The 22,100-nt window shown below is 44.6% G+C and overlaps 1 protein-coding gene across 1 annotated transcript in view; it reads right to left on the bottom strand.

Annotated features, from left to right (window-relative positions):
* NCF1 (neutrophil cytosolic factor 1) overlaps positions 1-22,100 on the bottom strand; it is a 184,807-nt gene that overhangs the window by 71,427 nt on the left and 91,280 nt on the right. The window contains exon 5 of the mRNA XM_069614750.1: positions 11,268-11,326. Coding sequence (XP_069470851.1) covers positions 11,268-11,326 — 59 coding nt within the window. The remainder of the gene's footprint in view (positions 1-11,267; positions 11,327-22,100) is intronic.

Below are 22,100 nucleotides of genomic sequence, written 5' to 3'. Positions count from 1 at the left end.
CTGTGTAACACTGGAAGTTGGTGGAGAAGGAGGAAATGAGGAGTGCAAGCTGAGCAAGGTATGTGTTAAAGAGCCAGGGGGAGAGGGTTGAGCCCTGGGGGGCACCACAGGTGGAGAAAGAGGTAGCTGAGGAGAAGTTGCCCAGAATGACCTGGGACAAATGGTCAGTTTGGAAGGAGGTCAGCCAGTCCAGTGCCCGCTCCGAGATGCCCAGGGTATCATGGAGACGTTTTATGAGGATGGAGTGGTTGATGGTGTCAAAGGCAGGCGAGAGATCGATTAGAATGAGGACAGCTGGAGAGTTAGCATCCAGAGATGCAAGCAGTTCTTCACCAGTGTTCAGAAGAGCAGTTTCAATGCCTCTGGATGCTCGGAATCCAGATTGATGGTCATGGAGACCACCAACAAGTTCAGCATGTGAGGTAGGTTGGGGGAAAGGCCAGCTTCTCCAGCAGTTTCCCGAGGAAGGGGGTGATAGAAATAGGGCAGTATTTGGCTGGAGAGGTAGGGTCTGCTGAAGGTTTCATCAGGAGGGGACGCACAAGGGAGTGCTTGAGGGAGGAGGGGAAAGATCCAGTAGCAAAAGAGTGGTTGCAGAAGTCAGCAAGTGCAGGGGCAAGAGAGCCAATGTTGTCCTTTGTGGTTCTGGAGGCGCAAGGGGAAACCTGTTTGGATGAGAGTAAGAAACTAAGTTTTGGCTTTTTTTGTAGACTGGTCTAATCGGCAACACCTACTCAGTTACCGTACAGTATAGTTAGGTCTGATATTACAAGACTGATTACAAACTTAAATCCAAACTGTCGCGTCTTGGGTGAGTGAGGTGGTAAAGGCCATCAACCACCAAGTTATCAGAGCAAAGTAAGCACTCAGATAGATCTGCGCCAGTTGAGTTATGAATCAGAAAAGGTTCAATGTGAATATTGTCCCAGTGCGCCCTTGGTGATGACGCGTGTTTCGGCTTACGCCTTTATCAAATCAGGGCATGTATCATATCAGTATTCTTTTCTTAAGATTAATTCTTGTGTCAATTTTCAAGGGTTAAATCCCTCTGCTCAACGTTACTATTCCTCGCGCTGGCTTGTAGGTGGGGACAATTTTCACATTAAACATTTTCTGATTTATAACTCAACTGGTGCAGATCTACATGAGTGCTTACTTTGTTCTGTTTGGATGAGACCTTCATTGAGCGGACAACTCTTTGTGACTTCGTCTGTTGTGACAGGGAGAAGGAGGAGAGAGAGGAAGAAGGACGGTGGGAGGCCAAAGGAGGCAAGGGAGTGAGAGAGGGGTTGGGGGAGAGCGTAGCAAGGGTGTTCAGGATGTCCAGAGTTTTAGTGTTGAAGTTCGTGGCCAGTGCATTGCAGAGGGCCTGGCACGGAACAGGGGAGGAGGAGACTGCAGAAGGGTTTAACTCAAGGCAAGGATGTCAAGGTGTCTAGACATCCAGCACAATGAAATATGGTATTCACACCAGATCTCTCCAATTTGGTTTTAGAAAGATATGCATGACAATAGTATTAGGAAAAGGATGTACATGTCTCCACACAAAGTGCAAGATGAAATCAGGTACATTTGGACTCTCCCAATTTATCCATATCAGACCCCACCAATTTGGCCTTTGTAAGAAATGCAGCACTACAGCACCGGCATACAAGTTGCTACATATACCAATGAATACAAGCCTGTCGAAAAGGACATGTAGTTAAAATGGTTACACGCACACCCACATTCACGCCATGTCATGACAACATTAAGGAACGTATCCACGTCAGTCTCACCGTAGAAGACAGAAACAGAGATGCGCTCCCAATCAGCCACTAGGCATGTTTAACTATTGTCAGGACAACAGTGCGTACCTACTGGAGTGACTAATTCACTAAGCAACACACACGATCGCATCCACAATGAGTTTACACAACAGTAAAATAAAAATGTGAGCATGGTTGCTTCTAACACAGGAGAAAAATTCAAATGTAATATGGCCCCGCAGAACTCGTGTAACGAGTAAAATAGAAGTTGTTATAGTAACCGCATGAAAATGATGACGCTTGCCGCGATTTTATAAAAGGAACCAATATGACACCATTAAGCACAGACCGTTTGCTGGGAACCATCCCATGAAATACAGGTAATCGCCCAAACCTTTTTTTGCGAGAATTTTTTAATTCAATCATTTTCTTAGCATTTACATGATTGCCATATCATTTTTATCTTTAACAGACTCTCACTTGAGAAGTAAATACGATCATGAAAATGTGAAAGCACAGGGGATAAAAGGGAAACAAATCTTTTTTCTGTAAATGAGGGAGGCTATACAGAGAAGCTGGTGTTTAAGAACCATTGCTTATTGATTTTTTAACAAATGTAACTGTTAGGCGATCCTCGGCACATCAGGCCTCCCCACATCAGAACACTGCTCACATTCCCCCAACTTCTCCACCCCAGCTTCGAGGCTCAAGGGATTCGGTGAACCCACAGAACCGAAAACACCGTACCTCCTTTGGTGTACGGGCTCGATTACAACCTTTCCTGCATTGGCAACTGCCTTGGAGAGTACATCGCAGAAGGGGCGGCGTTACGTCATCACGTCGATCATGTGATACGGTGTGGCGTTCCTCACGTGATCTTGGTGGACGTCACATGACCCAGAGACGTCACATGACCCAGGGGGACACAGTATAAAGTACTGAGAGGCAGGACGATCATTGCTTCTCAGCTGGCTTCGGACCCTGTTTGGCGTTACTACTTGCTCCTTGCTACCTCGACCACGGAACTCTATCTTGGACTCTCTTGGACACCCCTTTGTACCTTTACTTGGAACTGTTTACCTGTTGCCGGATTTTTTGGACTGCACATCGACTTGTCTTTGGATCATCCCTGAGTATCTTGCTGTACTCCTACGCCCAAGTCAAGCCCTATCTTACAGGTGGCCTACCCGTATCCACGGTTACCTGCGGTTCTACCACTCCAGGGACCGCTGTATCTTGTTGAGCCTCGAACCTCCCTACTAGGTTACCTGGGTCTCCCTTACACCAGATAGGTAAGACACTTTAGATTCTTTTGTTTACCTGCTGTATTGTGATTGCCTGGTGCTTAACCTCCTTCCTTCTTGACAGCAGCATCGGTGTTCCAGAGGCTCCGTGGATCTGGGAAGACATCTCTCACCTGTGGCCTCAAGGGTCGCACAGCGGGTTTCTATTTGTTACCCTGTGCGTCACTTGGGGACGGAGGTCTCATCGGTCTACACGACACTCAAGTCAGAACAGACTGAGAAGCCGTATAGTCGTGTTAGACGATGCAGGGATCCACGGACGAACCCATAACTGCTTTAGTTCAGGCAATTACAATATTAAGGGCAGATATGGCCGCTGCGAACACGGTGATCCATCAAAGGTTGGACACCATACAGAGCATTCAACACTCCCTTCCTGCAGACCCTGAGTTTGGAGATGGCAGCTCCTCCACTACACCCCCTCCCTTGGCTGCTTCTACAGTCCCGACTCCAATAATCCTCCCAACTCCTTCCCCCCTGGCTGCTCCTGAACGCTACCAGGGCGATCCCAAGAGATTCAGAACCTTTGTTAACCAGTGCAAGTTACATTTCTTATGCAGGCCTTTGGCTTTTCCCACGTCCACTGCTAAGGCCGCCTTCGCCCTTTCCCATTTAGCTGGAACAGCTGCCGCTTGGGCTAATCCCCTGTTAGAGAACAATAGTCCAGTTCTTTATGATTTTGATTTGTTGATCCTAGAAATGTCCCGAGTATTCGATACCCGACACAAGGCACAGTCTAGGGATTTGGAGTTGTTGGAATTGACTCAGGGCAAAAGGACTCTGATAGATTACATCACCCGGTTCAATCAGCTAGTTGCGGAAACGTCATGGCCAGAAAACAAGCGGGCGGTGATCTTTTATAGGGGGTTAAGTAACACCATGAAAGACGCTCTAGCAGTGATCCCTTCTATGCCTACTCAGTATCAGGAATTGGTTGATCTCGTCCTGCAGGTAGATGCACGACGATCGGAGCGTAGAGCTGAATTGGGGGCCTCTTCCTCTCCTACTCTTGTTAGTACTCCCGCTTCCAGTACTGAAGAACCTATGCAAGTGGGAGGATTACGCAGTCCTATTACAACATCTGAGAGGGAACGTAGAAGGGTAGATAATGCATGCTTTTATTGTGGCACCATTGGACATTTCGTGAAAGAGTGTCCTCGACGTCCCAAGAAGAGTCAGGTTTTTCGGGTGGCTCGACCTTAGAACCGGAGAACAGGTCGAGTGTCCCTTCATCTTCTCCGGGTATCCCTCTTGCCTTTGCTCGTGTTCAACCCATCTCCGTAAAGGCTACTCTATGTCCCTCTACTGGCCTTCTTCATGCAGTCGATATCATTATCGATTCCGGTGCCACCGGTAATTACATAGATATTGATTTGGCCCATACCCTCAATCTACCCTTAGTGGTAAAATCACGACCGGAACTTGTCCAAGCCGTAGACGGCTCCGCATTGGTTTCTGGTCCTGTTAGACAACAAACTGCACCCCTCTTGTTGAACATCCAAGACATACACACAGAAACCTTAAGTTTTGATCTGATCACCGCACCTCAATTCGGTATCATATTAGGAATTCCCTGGTTACGTGAACATAATCCCCTGATCAATTGGCAAGCAGGCACTGTACTCTTTGAGTCCGAGATTTGTCAGAATTATTGTCTCCCGGTCCATCAAGTCCCTGACACGCCCTCTCGGTTCTTGGGAGCCTTAGCACAACTCACACTGACCGCTGACGATTCAGAAGTCATACAGTCCCATACTGTTGGGGGGTTGATGTCTGGGATTCCGCCCGAATATCGGGCTTTCGAATCAGTTTTCGATCGAGGCTCGTCTGAGGTACTTCCTCCACATAGAACATATGACTGCCCAATCGAATTACTTCCCGATTCCACAGTTCCTTCGGGCAGGATCTACTCTTTGTCTCCTTCGGAGGAACTGGTGTTAAAAGAATATGTACAGAACGCCCTGCGTTTAGGACACATCCGCCCCTCCACTTCACCAGCGGCCAGTCCTATCTTCTTTGTACCCAAGAAGGAGGGGGATCTCCGTCCTTGTGTGGATTATCGGCGTCTTAACGCTATCACCAAGAAGGATAGATATCCCATCCCGTTAATTACTCCACTCTTAGATCATTTAACACATGCTTCCATTTTTACCAAACTCGATCTACGCGGCGCATACAATTTAGTACGCGTTCGCGAGGGAGACGAGTGGAAAACTGCTTTCTGTACTCGTTAGGGCTTGTACGAATATCTTGTCATGCCCTTTGGCTTATGTAACGCTCCGGCCACGTTCCAACGATTCATGAATGACATATTCAGGGATATTCTGGATGTGTACATGGTTGTGTATTTGGACGACATCCTGATCTTCTCTCGTGATCTTGATGACCATGTAAAACACGTCCGAGAAGTATTAACCCGTTTAAGAACACATTCCTTATTTGCCAAACCTGAGAAATGTCAGTTCCATAAGACCTCTGTTGAGTTTTTGGGCTTTCACATCACCCCTGGGGCGTTATCCATGAACGAGTCTAAGGTCAAAGCAGTCTTAGATTGGCCAGTACCTCAAACACTCAAGTCCTTGCAGGCCTTTTTAGGATTCGCCAACTTTTATAGGCGTTTCATTTCTTCCTTTTCTACGATTGTAGCCCCACTCACGGCCCTGACTAGTCCTCGGGTACCATATCAGTGGCAGAGAGAACAGCAGGAGGCTTTTGATACTTTGAAAACCGCCTTTACAACCGCACCGGTACTCCAACATCCCAATCCTGATCTTCCGTTCATAGTCGAGGCAGATGCCTCTTCCTTTGCCCTCGGGGCGGTACTGTCACAATCATGTCCTAATACAGGCAAATTACATCCAGTGGCATACCACTCCCGTAAGTTTTCCAGTAATGAGTCTCATTATACCGTTACGGAGAAAGAACTCTTGGCTGTCATGGACGTGTTCCGTGTTTGGCGTCATCATCTTCTGGGGGCTAAACATCCCATCACAGTATACTCCGATCATCGGAATCTACAGGATTTGGCCTCTTTGAAATGCATAAATAGCAGACAGGTCCGATGGCATCTTTTCTTTTCCTCTTTTGACTTCCGTATTATGCACCGTCCTGGAACGGCACATGGGAAGGCGGATGCCTTGTCACGTTCCCCGGGGGGGGTCCAATTGCCTACATTCCCTGACACTGTTCTCGGAAAGACTCATGTGATTTGTCTATGTACTCCCTCATTGTCACTGATAGACTCGGTTCGATCCTGGACTAGTAATCATTCTGATCAGTTGCGAGAATGGGACCCAGTGTATTCTGATGGACTGCCGTTCGTACATGAACGCCTGTTCCTTCCCACACCTGACACACGTAATCTGGCCCTTGAGTGGTCTCATGACGCTCCCTTTAACGCTCACCCCGGACAAGAGCGCACTCTAGATCTTCTCAAGCGCTGGTGTTGGTGGCCTTCTATGAGGCGCGATGTAGAATGTTATGTTAGATCATGCGCAGTATGTGCTCAGGCTAAACATCAAAGGGGTCGACCGATTGGGTTGTTGCTTCCGCTTCCGGTACCTCCCAGGCCCTGGCATACGTTGACGATGGATTTCGTTACTGATCTCCCCAAGTCGAAGGGCTTTGACTCCATCTGGGTGGTGGTGGACACGTTCACTAAAATGGCCCGTTTTGTTCCTTGCAAAGGTATCCCTTCGGCTCCTGTATTAGCGGAGTTGTTTTTTGAACATGTGTTTATGCTATTCGGCCTTCCTTCGGTCATTATATCTGATCGAGGGTCACAGTTCACCTCTCGGTTTTGGAGATCCCTGACGAAGCTATTGGGCATTGATACCAGGTATTCTTCGGCCTATCATCCTGAGACCGATGGACAGACCGAAAGGACGAATCAATCTATGGAACAATACCTTCGTTGCCTTATATTGCAACATCAGACCTCTTGGTTGGCCGCTTTACGGCTTGCAGAGTTCGCATATAATAATGCGGCTCATTCAGCCACTGGTTATTCTCCTTTTTACGCCCTCTATGGCCAGCATCCTAAGGTCTTGCCGGTCCCTGATGCTTCTGGTTCTGCGAACCCTGCGGCCACGACATGTCTTAGGGATCTTTCTGCCTTACACGCTAGTACAGTAGTTCATCTCACTGAAGCTAAGGCTGCTATGAAGGCCCGTGTGGATGGCAAACGTCGGGCTGCTCCCCCTTTGGTGGTGGGTTCCAGGGTCTGGTTGTCTTCACGTCATCTTCGCCTAGTGGGTTGTCGGAAGTTGCTACCTCGCTTTGTCGGTCCTTATGTGATATCCAAGGTTGTGAATCCGGTGGCTTTCCGTCTAGTGCTTCCCAGCTCTTGGCGCATCCATCCTGTGTTTCATGTCTCCCTCCTCAAACCTTGTCCCGACTATGTCCGTCTTCGTACCCCTGTTGCGCCGGTGTCCTTGACCTCTCCTGATGTTTTCGAGGTGTCGGCCATTTTGGGCTCCAGAAGGTTTAGGGGTGGGATCCAGTATCTGGTGGATTGGAAGGGTTACGGCCCGGAGGAACGTTCTTGGGTTTCCGCCTCTGACCTGAACGCCCCTCGCTTGGTAGCCCGTTTTCATTTAGACCATCCATCTTGCCCACGGAGTCGTGGGCCGTTGGGGAGGGGCTATGTTAGGCGATCCTCGGCACATCAGGCCTCCCCACATCAGAACACTGCTCACATTCCCCCAACTTCTCCACCCCAGCTTCGAGGCTCAAGGGATTCGGTGAACCCACAGAACCGAAAACACCGTACCTCCTTTGGTGTACGGGCTCGATTACAACCTTTCCTGCATTGGCAACTGCCTTGGAGAGTACATCGCAGAAGGGGCGGCGTTACGTCATCACGTCGATCATGTGATACGGTGTGGCGTTCCTCACGTGATCTTGGTGGACGTCACATGACCCAGAGACGTCACATGACCCAGGGGGACACAGTATAAAGTACTGAGAGGCAGGACGATCATTGCTTCTCAGCTGGCTTCGGACCCTGTTTGGCGTTACTACTTGCTCCTTGCTACCTCGACCACGGAACTCTATCTTGGACTCTCTTGGACACCCCTTTGTACCTTTACTTGGAACTGTTTACCTGTTGCCGGATTTTTTGGACTGCACATCGACTTGTCTTTGGATCATCCCTGAGTATCTTGCTGTACTCCTACGCCCAAGTCAAGCCCTATCTTACAGGTGGCCTACCCGTATCCACGGTTACCTGCGGTTCTACCACTCCAGGGACCGCTGTATCTTGTTGAGCCTCGAACCTCCCTACTAGGTTACCTGGGTCTCCCTTACACCAGATAGGTAAGACACTTTAGATTCTTTTGTTTACCTGCTGTATTGTGATTGCCTGGTGCTTAACCTCCTTCCTTCTTGACAGCAGCATCGGTGTTCCAGAGGCTCCGTGGATCTGGGAAGACATCTCTCACCTGTGGCCTCAAGGGTCGCACAGCGGGTTTCTATTTGTTACCCTGTGCGTCACTTGGGGACGGAGGTCTCATCGGTCTACACGACACTCAAGTCAGAACAGTAACATACTATTCATGTTAATACCTGGCCTGTATCCCTTTGACGTAGTTAGATTAGATTCCATAATAACCCACACTGTACAACAGAGAGAGAGCTGAACTAGCTGACTACTACAATTCCTGAGGAAAAAGAGGTAACAACGATATTTTTCAACTTCGGATTTAAATTGTACTTGTCAAACTAGTTCCTGGTTTTAGGAGGTTTAAAGATAGAGTTGCTATCACATCGGCACAAAGTCTGAACATTGAGGAACTATGGGTTGCATTTGAAGTTGGGAAGAACTACCAGTACTTTTGCCGCTCATGAGTTAGCAAGAGCTTTGCGGACTGATCATTGTACTACCTTACCAGTGTTTCACGCAATAACAGGGTGTGATACTGTGTCCTTTTTTGGAGGAAGAGGCAAGAGGACTGCATGGGACACCTGGAAAGCATACGGAGATATCACCTCAGCTTTGTGTGGCTTGGCCGACAGGCCTAGTCAGCAGGCAGTAGAAGCAATGCTAAAGCCATTGGAGAGATTTCGTTTTGCTTATATGACCGTACTAGCAGCGACGAACATGTTAATGAGGCAAGAAATCACCTCTTTACTCAATTGACAATCTACCACCCACGCAAGATGAGCTCATTCAGCATTCAAAAAGAGCTGTCTACCAGGCTGGTTACTGCTGGGCCCAAACAATGGTCACTTGGGGGGTGGAAGAAGAAGGATGAAGGTTTATGGGAAATATCCTGGACAACCCTACCAGAGGCTTTGCAAGCTTGCAGGGAACTCTTACGAAGTGTAGGGAGGCTTTCCTATAATGTACTGCTCTTTTTACTTGTAGTGCTCTTTGTACCGACTGAAATAACGGCGGGGTTATTACCAATAATCTGTTCGAGGAATAGTATCAATATTCATTCAATAATGAACAATAACATAAAAATCAGCAATATAAGAAACTGAGGCTCATTACGAGTTTGGTGGTGTGGGAAAAAAGTGGAGGTAATACTGTTTACTTCCATTTTTCCCACACCGAAAACTACAAGTTTGCCGGTATTACCGGATGATAATACTGGCAATTATTTTAGGTAAAGTGGAGGAGTTTTAACTCGCCTGTACTACTGGCGGAGGTAACACCGGCAAAAATACCCAATGGTCCATTAAATGGGGATTAACACTGGAATACCGCCACTTGTAATCAGGCGGCATTACTGCCACAGGTAATACCTCCAGTGGTAATACCACCTGCCCAAGTGGCGGTGTGAGTAAATCCATTTGCCGGTATTCTGGCCGATTTACTGCCCCACTGAGCCCCACTGTATTTGCATTTTATAAACTTCAATCAATAATTGTTAATGCTTTTGTTTTTCTTCCCCTGACTAAATCAATGCATGCATATATTCTGCTATAAATTATGAACAAAAAGCCATTATTATTTACTTTTAAGCGTAATTTATACTTCTAAAGTGCACAATATGTATCGCATGACCACAGGTAAATGATTGAACAATGAATATCTACAAAAAGTAAGATTCCTAAATGGCAACTATTTGCCATTTTTTAAAAAGGGCTGTCAACTTTGTTACATGCCAAATCTGAGATGGCCTCATAGCCAAAAATGTTAATTAGGGTGTCATCGAAAAGTGTGGCAGAATTCATGTTTCTATCATGAAAGGCGTAATTGTTTCACTATCTGCAGTACTATTACAGTTTTAGATCATTCAAACCTTTTACTGGCTTTGCCCTTCCAATGCTCGAGAAATTTTCTCTTATAGGGGAATGATGAAATGTTACTTTGCGATCATTCGTGCTATTAAATCTTTTCATGTGCATACCTTGTGCTCTCTGTCTATCCTTCACTTCAAATCGTGTACATTTCGCACAGAATAGGAGCAAAAAATGACCATGTTCTGGATGTGTTGTAGATACTTCCTTTAGGCCTTCTTGGAAGACAGAACTGTGCTGGATCCTCCCGCCAGCGGCATTCTAAACTATGTACACAACTCCTGAACTATCTCCACGTCGTTGACATTCTCCAATCTATCCTTCTTGTTTTTTTTCTTTACTCTACTTACTTCAAGGATCTCTACATATGCAACACGTACTCTTGGTACTCTGGTACCCCCAGGCCTTTGGGCAGCCAACTTAGATTGACTTTACCTAGAAAGAAAAAGTTGCCCACAAAATACATAGGATTGCCCGAGCCCATCTCAAGCCCCTCGCTCATCCAAACCTTACATATACACCTTACCATACCCTGTTGCTTTTCTTCTATCATTCATGTACACATTTTTAATTAATTAATAAAACACCTTTTACAGCCAAAGTACACTCTTCTCTTCATTACACACTCATTTTCCCATCAATGATTTCCAGCAGAATGCTGCTTAACTCAGACAAGGTTTACACGCTTTGAGACCAAGGTGCTGAACTGGCGCAGTATAAAAATAAACAATAATAATTAATATTATTATTATACTTATTCTGTCACCACACCCAAATAAGCTCTGCATTTGATCAGACATCTCCATTTTACAAAAAAATCTTGAATGCGCGTTTCATTACCGAAAATATCTAGGGCCTGTTCATGGAAGTGTTTTATAACGGCCCAATGCCATAGGAAAACGTTCTCTGAATCAGGCCCCACATGTCTCTGTCACGTTACCAATGTGGGTCGGAACTCAGTTCTTACCTGCTGCACTGTTTTTTGAGTTGTCCTTTGGCAAAAGAAATGTTTCAGGTTTTCTAATTCTGCAAAAAAAAAAGAATAATTGTCAGTAAATACAGGCAGGTTTTACCCTTGGGTGAATGGGCAAACGATCTCCATACAGAAGGTAACTGCAACACTTGCTTTGCTACACTGAAGGAGTTCGAATTAATACTGAGCACTGACGTACAAGGGCAAATGATCCTGATTATGCGAAACGTGGGGTTCATGGGTTCGATTAAACTTTAAGCTGTTCGCCCTCTGCTCCCCAGGGAATTACACAGCCCCCCCCCTACCCCACTGCACCCCTCCCATTTTGGGCATTCATATGCCTCCTAAGGGCTGAGAGGACTAGTTATTCTGGAGTCCCAAGGGCACCCAAAGGGATAATGTTGGGAATGTGTTTACTCTCATGCTGCCCCTAGACTGTTTATTCTTCAAACTCTGTCCCTTGAATTGCAAATGTGCCAAATAGTATATTCTGCTTAGCCACGGGCGGGGTTGGTGGGATGGCCAAAAGGATAATGTGCCAGCTGGCCTCATGTCACCCACTTGATGTGCTCCCCTCAGACATAGTTCTAAAGCGGTGGCAGGGCCATCTCAGCCCTTCATCTTTTCAAGACAATGGGCCTCATTACAAGTTGGCCCGGTACACAGTAAAAGTGCAAACTAGTAAGGAGGCCCAATGTATCAGGTGCCATTAAATTGGGTAAAAACAACACATATTGTTACAGCACTTAGAAACGTGAAGTTTGTGAGTTGAACTACTATATAAGAAAACATATTATTATTACTATGCTCAGTGGTTGCGGCAGCCAATCAGGTTGCACCAAACCCAGGCTGAATCTTTCGATGCAAGCCTGGGTTTGGAACAACCAGAGTGGTTGCTGCGCCTGGTGCCGTTTTCCCCTCTTCCCCTTATCCCCTTCCGCCCACCCCCAAATCCAGCCTCTGCTCGGGCCACATTGTCCGCCTGCCTAACTTTCTGGTCTTTGCCATGAAAATGGAAGAGGGGCTCTTAGCGGAGCCCCCATTCCATTTCCATGGCAACCCTGACTCTCCCCGGCCACTGCTGGGAATGAAGCAGCGTGCCTTTTTTTATAAATTGCTATTAGCAACTCAATAGTTGCCTTAGGGTGCTAATAGCAATAATCTTGCATTCTGCGGGCTTAACCGGCCGGTAATGGCACTGGGCCCAGCATTAAGTCCCTTGCTTCGCTAGGGCCTATAACTTAGGCCCGGGACGTGACTGGCCGCTGAAGCCTGCAGAACGCTGGATTATTGCTTAATTATAACACTTGGAATGTTCATCTGGGATTCTCATTGGACAATCTGCAGACTATGAGAACTGATAGAGTGTACAGATTATTTGGAATGCAACATTCCGTGAGTATCGGCAAGACGACACGCATCCTAAGCCAACTCCTCAAGACCACCCAGGCCGATTTCTGTACTGGCGACTGACCCTGCCAACGTACTCACAGCCAACTCACCATGGCTGCCAAGGCAGATAAAAAAAATGTACAACATGCCACTGCCTGCACACGTTACTGTTAATACCAAACATGGTCTAGGCATTATTTTTACCAAGAAATTGATACTGATCTGCCTGCTTTATTGGTCTATAAAGGTCTTACTTGTCTCCACTCTTTATGTACTTTGCGATCAAATCCAACTGGGCGTTTTGGACCCGTAAACCTTGTTAAACACCCTTGTTGTGCTCAGGTCTTTAAAGCAGTGCTCACAGCCTATAACACCTGGTATTGCCCTTGGGCGAGGTTGTTATAGAGCATTGGAATTTCGGCAGTTCCATTGCAGACAGCAGAGTGACAGAGGGCTGTAACGGCTGGTGCAACTCTTTTGTCCCAACATTCCAATGGTTGTCCTTTGTCTTCCTTGTTTTAATCAGATAAACTACCCTTTTTGGATGACAGGCACTGAAAGCAATAATGCCCCCTCCTTGAGCCATTACCAGATAGTAATGTCCCTGGGCCCTTGTAAAAGGCTCTTGCTTTGCTTGGGCCTGTTAACCTGGTCCAAGGGCTATTGCTACCTGTTAATGTCCTTGGAAGGCAGCATTATTGCTTAATTCTTGGGTTATATCACTCAAATTATACGAATTACGAAAAGCGCCTCAGTCAATGTGCAAGCTAGTGCAGAAAGAAAGCCTCCCCTTAAAATGGCAACTCTGAGTTAACCTCTCAAGGAATTGTTAGTAATTGATAGAAACAATGCGTAGATCAAAAGGCCATGGGTTTACCAGTTGGTCTGAAGGGAAGCTGATGACATAATCCAGCACTTCAGGATCTGTTACAGTACCCAGGAGAATTCATTTTCCTCCGTGCCTTTGGAAACAAGTATGCATCCAGTAGAACATTGCAAGTAAAAAAGATGTTTAAATACTGTGCAACGAGATAGAATGGTTGGTGATGCCCCATTGCCAATGAGGGTACCATCAGAATTCCTGTGCCAGAGCACATAATCCTGTCGAGATGAGTACGGTTCTATTCCTCTCCTTTCCCCTGTCTGTCCCTTGCTGCCTCGCCATACTGGCTCTGGACCCATAGGTTCCTACTATTTCTGTTTTGACAATCTCTCCTAAAAGCCCCTGACTTAAATTATCTCTCTCTCTCCCTCGCTCCCTCTCTCCCCCCTCTTTCCGCTCTCCCCCCTCTCTCTCGCTCCCCTGTCTGTCATATTACTTATCAGTTTTTCTTGTGTGCTTTTCCCTTCCATGGCTAACTTTCTCCTTTCGCCAAACAATTCCTCTTTCACATTTCAGGCTGTTTCCTTTCCAGGATTACCCCTTTCTCCTCACCTTCCCATTTACTCCCTTACTTTTCTCCTGTCATGTATGCCCACCTTGCTTTTCCAAACTGCCCTCTGTTTGCTTTCTGATCATAATGAACGTCTTCCCAACTTCCCAAATCTGGGACTGACTTAGGCCAGTCCTTTTCTTTGGCCACATTTCCCCGGCCCTTCTCTGAGTTTTCTAGAAACTGGGAGTTAAGGGTGTTAAGTGGCTGGTGTTGGATTACTCCAGTCTATAACTGCAGCGTTTTCTCAAACAGTAATTCAGAAATACTATAAATAATGAATTTCGTTTTGCCATGTCTAATGAAACACTTGTGTACAGGCGTGCAATAAATGACTTATAACATCAATGCAGACTTCACATCGAGTTTGTTCTCAATAGCCCTGCTGGCTGGTTTTGGCATTGTTCTAGGATGCTCTCTTCCAAACCTAAGTGCACCGTGTCTCTAGTCACTGGGGCCCCTTGTTGATGAGCCATCTCCGAGTCTGTGTCGCTAACAACAATGAGCCAGTCACGTGGGTCATGAACACTGAGCCATTAATAATACTGAGCCCTAATAATACTAATTGCAATGCAAAGCCACTCATGATATTGTGAGTTTGATGACACCAACCAACTGACAATACTCAGCCACTGTTGATAGTAGCCACTGATGATACTGGTCTACTGATGAGACAGATCAGACTGAACCCATGTTCATATTAAGGCAATAATGATGCTAAGCCACCGATGTGCATTATTCTACCCAGTGCTGGGTGTTATAATGAGGCAGTGACAAGCAAGTATTCTGTACAACATAAAGCGGTGGCACAAATGAGAAATACTCTCCAGATCAAGGATAAGCCTTTTTTCTGATTGTGACAACTGGTGCCGAAATACTATATTGCTACCACCACCTATGTGTCTCACTATACAAACACCCGAGGAAACCCATATGCGGGTTTGCAAGCACTGCCTGCATCTTAAACAACACTGAGAACGCCCCTGCCTCGTGTTCAACTATCGACTCACCTAACAGGGCTATGACCAGCTGTACTACACCAAGCTGTCTGCCCACCGCCCTTCGACACAACTGGAAGAGCCCATCACAGACCCTACATCATCTGCGATGCCCTTCACCTCACAGGGGCACACCTGTCCTGTTGAGATGGATACAAGCCATACTGAAACACCGCACCCAGTAACTCACACCTTGCTTGCCCCATGCACCCCTGGCAACACCTTGGGACTCACTGCCTTGCCACCTCATCTAGCCCGGACGAACCCCCCACCCATCCTTCGTCAACACAACCGTGATTCCCCCACCATCGACCTCGTGAACATGCACTTCAAATGCACCTTAGTCAATGCTAGATCTCTAGCAGTGCATGCTCTAGAAATTGCAGACCTCATCACATATAAAAACCTTGATGTACTAGCCATCTCTGAGACCTGGCTCCACTCTGCCTATGGTCCCTCACTTTCCCAGGCTATTCCATCTAACTATACTATCCTTCGCAAAGATAGGCTGGATGCCAGAAGCAGTATGGTCACTCTTTTAACTAATAATGCCCTCTCACTCAGAGAAATCATTACTCCTTCACTGCCTTCTTGCAAGCTACTTACCACAATTCTCAATATCTCGCATAGCTCCATGGTGACCATCTACCTGGTCTACCGGGCAGCTGGCCCTATCCTCACTTTTGAAGAGGACATCCTCCATCTCCTCTCCAACTCCAAACCCACATCTAAAAAAGTGCTCTTGGGTGACCTTAACCTTGGATTAAATCATCCAGATGACCCTGGAGCACTCTCCCTGCACAACTCATTGACATACTTGGGAATGGTCCAGCGCATTCTTAGTCCCACCCATTCCAAGGGCAGAATCGTTGACTGGCTAGCTGACATGAACTGTAACACTACAGTTACTGCCATCCATCCCTGCCCATGGACGGACCACAATATCATCTCCTTCATGCTTCCTATCACTTACCCCCTCCTTCAGTACTACCCCCACTCCCTCCCATTGCTACCCACAGCTCCAAAAACATCTGTAAAGCTCACATCCTGCCTTTGCTTGAGGAGCTAATTCACGTCCTTCAGGGATCTTTGACCCTGCCATCCTCTTGCATGGCTACAACACCATTGTAAGTACTTTAAGTACTATTTACTGGCACGGCACGGCGGGCCGAGCTTCAAAGGTGCTCAAACTTCGATTTTACTGCCTGTCATTTCTACGTTGCTAAGCCCGCTTTACAGTGCATGCGAACGTCGGTCTGGAGGACGTCCTTTTCAGTAACACCGTAACTGCCTGGCTCTCCGAAAGAAACAAAGGTGACTGTTACGAGCACATTGTGCACGTTGTGCACTTTAGTACATAGGACTTTGCCATTATAATTTGTCAGCTTCTGAATCTCTGTTTTGTATTTACTTTAAGGTCTCGCTTCTCGTGACCCCTCCCCTCTGGTGTGCCCGCCCCTCTTTGACTCGTTATATTCCCAGAAGCCAGCACACCCGCGTATGCACGGTGTAAGTACTTCAATTACTGTTTACTCTTCACGGCGTGGGACGCGGGGAGCCAAGGTGCATAAGATCTTCCAGTGTAAGGCACTTTGTGGAGAAATTACTTGGTTATTTAATCATACCTGTGTAGGGGGACAGCTCTTACTTCCTTAAAGCAGGTAAGAGTAATCGGCTTAAAAGAAGTGGTTGGGACTTTGGAATTCTGTAATAATCTATAACCCCGTGCAGCCTAGCTAAGGCGAGTCTTAACAATCCTCTTTAAGATCCTTCAATGTAGCTTTTTTGATGGAGTCTATCCTTAGGAATGGCAAAAAGCGTAAAGGATTGTTCTTCTCAATCACAACCCACACTTAAATCCCCAAAAAATGTTAATAAAAGAAAAAAGAATGGCCCGTCTCTCTCTCTCAATGGGAAACCCTCTTTTTTGTCTATGTCAACTCATTCAGAGGAAAATATACCAACCATTGAGAAGAGTTTCGCTCCTGAAACACAAGAATCTATACCAGTCATAAAAGAAATATGCTCTCTAAAAAAAGCAAAATGAGGATATCACAAACTACTCATTCACGGCAGATGAAAATCTAATTAGGGAACAAAAAATAATTGCAGAAATACATGAAAACAATTTTTTTGCCCGTGGCAGAGATCTCCTTGCTTGCCCCTGTAATCATGGCAGATCTCGATAAGAGTATGTTTATCTCTTGGTCCCTCAACTCCCATTTCCACACGTGGGATGTGCAGAGAACACGTACACTTTCATAAACCTAGCATAAGGGAGGCGATGAGTCCCCGATTTGATAATGAACAAAAAGAGCATCAATTTGCACAAAAACTTAAATTTCCTTCTACTAGCTCACCTACTGCGATATACTCACTTGAATCGAAACTGCAGAAGTCAATTCCTACATAAACGAATCCGAATGCATCTGTGCCAATCTTTAATTTTTCAAATCTTCCGGAATTACATCTTTCCCAAGAAAATCTTGAAGAACTTATTGATCATAACATCAAAGATTTACCTATACCTACAAGAATTCTAAATGTTTTGGATCGAGGTCATGAATATTCTCATCTCCTTTTACAGGAGATAAAAAAGGATTTGACCACAAATAACTCACAATTAGCAAAAATTGAAGGTTATATTTTGGTGCAGGAAGCATGTCACAAATATCATCTGGATTGCCATGTAAGAGCAGCAGTAATTGTAAAAATGATCTTCTAAAATCACTGCTGAAGTTGAAAAAAAACATGTGGGTTCCCAAACAATGGATGGTCCCCTATTACTAAAGGGGATGCCAGTAATGTTTGCTTAAATAATTCAGTGTAAAGAAGAAACAATGTTGGATAGCAGGAGTAATCCCCCGCGTGAAACGATTGACTATCTGGAGGTTGCAAAAATGCAACATGAAAGACTTTTACAAGTCAAACAAATTCTTGTACAGATGAATTCAAAAGATAAAATTCTGGAGGTACTTGAGTCCGCAGAAGCAGCTGTTCCCATCACAAATATGAAGGTGGATACGCCAGACAGTCCGTTGATACTTATCAACCTTATTGAAAAAGACAAAGGTAGTGAAACACAAAAAGATGAACTGAACCTAAAAGAGAACTTCTACTTTACATCAAGAAGGGCAAAAAAAGGACCATCTGAAAGCTATAAAAAGAAGGCATAAAAATGAAATGGGCCCCTCACGAGTGGAGAAAGCGGCGAAAGAGACGTCCTCTGAAACCATTAATGCCATTAAGTCTCAAGTAAGCATTGGTAAAGGCTCTCAAAACGTGACTCCCCCTGAACAAATCCTGAATTTGAGTGAGCTGAACGAAGAAAGCAAAAAAGCCTTACAGTTTAGCTCAGTTATTGATCAGGAAAAAATGACTAAACACCCGCCTAATTTAAAAAAAGATTCTAATTTGGCGTCTCTTGTTTTGGTCATGGCTAATACAAGAGAAAAACCTTTAACACAAGAAGATTCAATGGTAAATATTCCTTTGATGACTCAACCACATCTAAATTCTTTCTTTACAAACATCACATCGAAAAAAAACGGATGGGCTCTTGAGAAATGAAAAAAGCAAAGAAAAAGAAGGAATAGTGGGGACCGTGTCATTTTCGCTGGGAGCCGAGGAGAAATTCTGAAATCCTAAGGCCTCCGATGAAAAGGCTGTACCTCCACAGATCTTGTCGTTGCTACCTACAACACCTTCTGAGGAGGTCAAAGGATTGCAATCGAAGTTTCAAGCATCAAATAGTAATCATGAAGAGCATGAACACCAAAAAACACCACATAAACTTCTTGTGAACTTGACAGAACCGAAAAAGGAGGATATTAAGGATGAAAAGGAGCTAGATTGTTCCTCTGTGGATGCCCCCCAGAAATCTCCCCTCAATTTTCACCCTATACCAAATGAAATGAAAAACATCATTGGATGGAAGAGCGATATTAAGATTAACGGAGCTGTTCATATTAATCGCTTCTTCTTAATGAACGCTCTTTTTAAGATTCCATCACTCAGAAGTCTTGTGACAAATGACATTGAGTGGATTAGGCTTCCCAATGAGAATAACAACCGTATGCTGTCTAAAACGTTATCACCAATAATTGCAAAATTTATTTGGGAACATCAGAGTGATCTAGCGATACTTGGGCTTGAGATGCTTGTCTTTCTGCAAATTAAAGATGCAATGGACTTTTTAGAATTTCATCCGCCCCCTGTGGTAACTGCTATCAATAATAGCAAAAACGCAACTGGCCACAGTGATCCCACTAAAAACATGATGGAACAACTATCAGCGCTCACAAACACGCTTAATGGTCTTAAATGGCTTGAACCCCTAATCAAAACAGTTGCTAACACAACTTGCCCTCATGCACCATCATAAATTCACGACCTTAGGGTCGACTCATGGAATTGCACTGGCTTCTCGAACCTAACAAAATGGATAAAAAAGACAAACTTAGAGTCCCTTCTTCACATTTTGTTGGTTCAGGAAACAATGGCTGTAGATAAGATCAAACTCAATGGTTTTGCTTCTTATATACACCCTGCGACCAAAGGTTTAGAAGGTAGACCAGCAGGAGGGCTGGCTATTCTGATTGATTCCAAGCTGAATTTCTCTATCAACAATGTATACGAATCTGAATTTTTATTATTCGTAGATTTAACATTTGATGCAGTAAATAAGGGACATCTATTTATAATTTCTTTGTATTCGAATCCTTGTCAATATCCAATTGAAAGAGCTTGCGAAATATTAAACGATGCCCTCAGTGAGGCTTACGTTAATTCACCTTTTGCTGAAATCCTTATTGGAGGGGATTTAATGCTTCTTTTTGGACTAACAATAGTAGAGTGTTACAGAGTTCATTATATGCTCAGATTTCAATTCAAAAAGGAAATGTATGGAGCAAATTTCTCAAATGTTGGGATGTTCATCTATCACCACCTGCATGCAATCATATGAATTATACATGGAAACGTGGGAGTTTGCACTCATGGATTGACCACATGTTTTCTTCCAGGTATCTATCAGGCATGCTTTCAGATGTAAGCACCATTGATACATACTTGGGTGATCACTTAATGATTGAAATTCCGATTGCACAGTATTTGAAAGTTCGCCCTCCTGAATTTCACTTAGCGTTAATTCAGAGTGATAGACCTAGAATATCGATTAACTGGGCTCCTGCTATTTGCAGAAAATGTACTGCCCTTGTAAATAGAGATTTCTGGAAGAGCAATGGGGAAAAGAGTCATGACAACGATGTAATTCTAAAATGGAACTTACAGATGATTGCCTCACATCTTCTAAAAATGTCTCAGATGTGTGGCGCTCACAATACAATTAAAAATGAGGAAGTACAATATTCTCAAGAAGGGTCGTCTCTCAAAAGGAAGAAAAATGCTGACCTTCGAGAGGCGCGGAAATCCAGGTTGAGCAACATCAATTCTGAATTTATAACAATGAACAAAACAAATCTTATTTAACTATAAATGCGCACTAAGGCGGATTTGTGCCTTGAATAAAGTAAAGAAAAATAAAAAAATAGTCAATTTATTATGTAATCGCAAGACAAAAGACATCTGGAGAACTATGAGATTAATAGACAAGGAAGAAATTTGTGAATTTGATTCGGGCATTGACAGCTCAACTTGCACTTCTTTTTTCTTTCTAAATTTGCTCTTCCAGAAGAACTTAGGTCATATGAACATCCCCCTGAGTGTCAACTAATTCCGAACTGTATTCCATGGGGACATACCAACATACTCCACGCAATTCATAAATTGAAGGGATCCAAATGTGTAGGACCAGATGGCCTCCCGCCTTGTCTGATCAAGGATGATCCGTTGTTTTGGTCCTCAATATTTGACACCTTGTTTCAAGAAATCTTTTGTTTAAAAATGATTCCGAACTCTTGGCTCACGTCAATTATTATTTCATTACACAAAAAGGGGTCTATTTCTGAACCTAACAACTATAGCCCTGTTGCTATTATTGACATAGCAGCAAACATTTTTGCATCTCTCATTTTGCAAGAGTTGGAAATATTTTCCCGTAACGACGACTGTCTTTGCCCGGCACAAGTAGGGTTTTGAAAAGGTATGGGCACCCCTCTCAATTCCTGTATTCTTGCCCACATTATTTCTTATGCTAACTGTCCTGCCAATAGTCCCGTCTTTGTCGCATCCCTTGACCTAAAGGCAGCCTTTGACTGTGTTATAAGAGGTAAACTTTGGCAAAAAGTGCGTAAAGCCAACTTTCCTCAGAATCTGATCACTTTAATAGAAATGCTTCACTTTAATATGAACTTTAAAGTACAAATCAATCAGGCAAAATAACTTACTGAGGCCATTCCTAGCAAGACTGGTGTCAAACAAGGCTGCAACCTTGCAGCCAGCCTATTCAACCTCTACTTGGCCGACATAGATGAGATATGGAACACTGATAAATCTTTTGCATTTCGCATAGGGTCGTTCACCTTGTCCTGGTTAGCTTATGCGGATCATATCCTGCTGTTTGACCGTACTCAAGCAGGACTTCAAATGAAGTTGGAAAGTTTTTTTACAGTATTGTAATAGCAATAATTTAACTGTAAATCCTCAAAAATCTAACAGCATCCTATTTTGTAATAAGAAAAAAGTACCGCATTTTCTGTGGACAATTGGAGCAATTTCCATAAAGTTACCTTACTTAGGACTAATTTTGACAAACAATACTTCATATAAAAGAATGAAAGAACTTCTAATGGTAAAACTGCTTCCTTTAAAGTGCCAAATGAAATTTTTTGCCCCACAAAATTTGTAAATTTTCTCTAATCCCGCTATTGGAATTCTACCTGAAAAAAGTTGAGGCGATCTTGCTGTTTGGAGTGGAACTATTTTTATATGCCCTGGGTCCCCTATTAGATCAACTTCAAGGTTCAAGGTGGAAATATACTTTGGGACTACCAGCATCAATGCCAAATTCCATTCTTAGGCATGAATTAGGCCTTAATTCATTA

Source organism: Ambystoma mexicanum, chromosome 9 (genome assembly GCF_040938575.1).
Source record: "Ambystoma mexicanum isolate Mex_15411 chromosome 9, UKY_AmexF1_1, whole genome shotgun sequence".
In the NCBI taxonomy this organism is placed as follows: Eukaryota; Metazoa; Chordata; class Amphibia; order Caudata; family Ambystomatidae; genus Ambystoma; species Ambystoma mexicanum.
The sequence above is the reverse complement of the archived record's forward strand: the minus strand, read 5'-3'. Positions and strand labels throughout refer to the sequence as shown.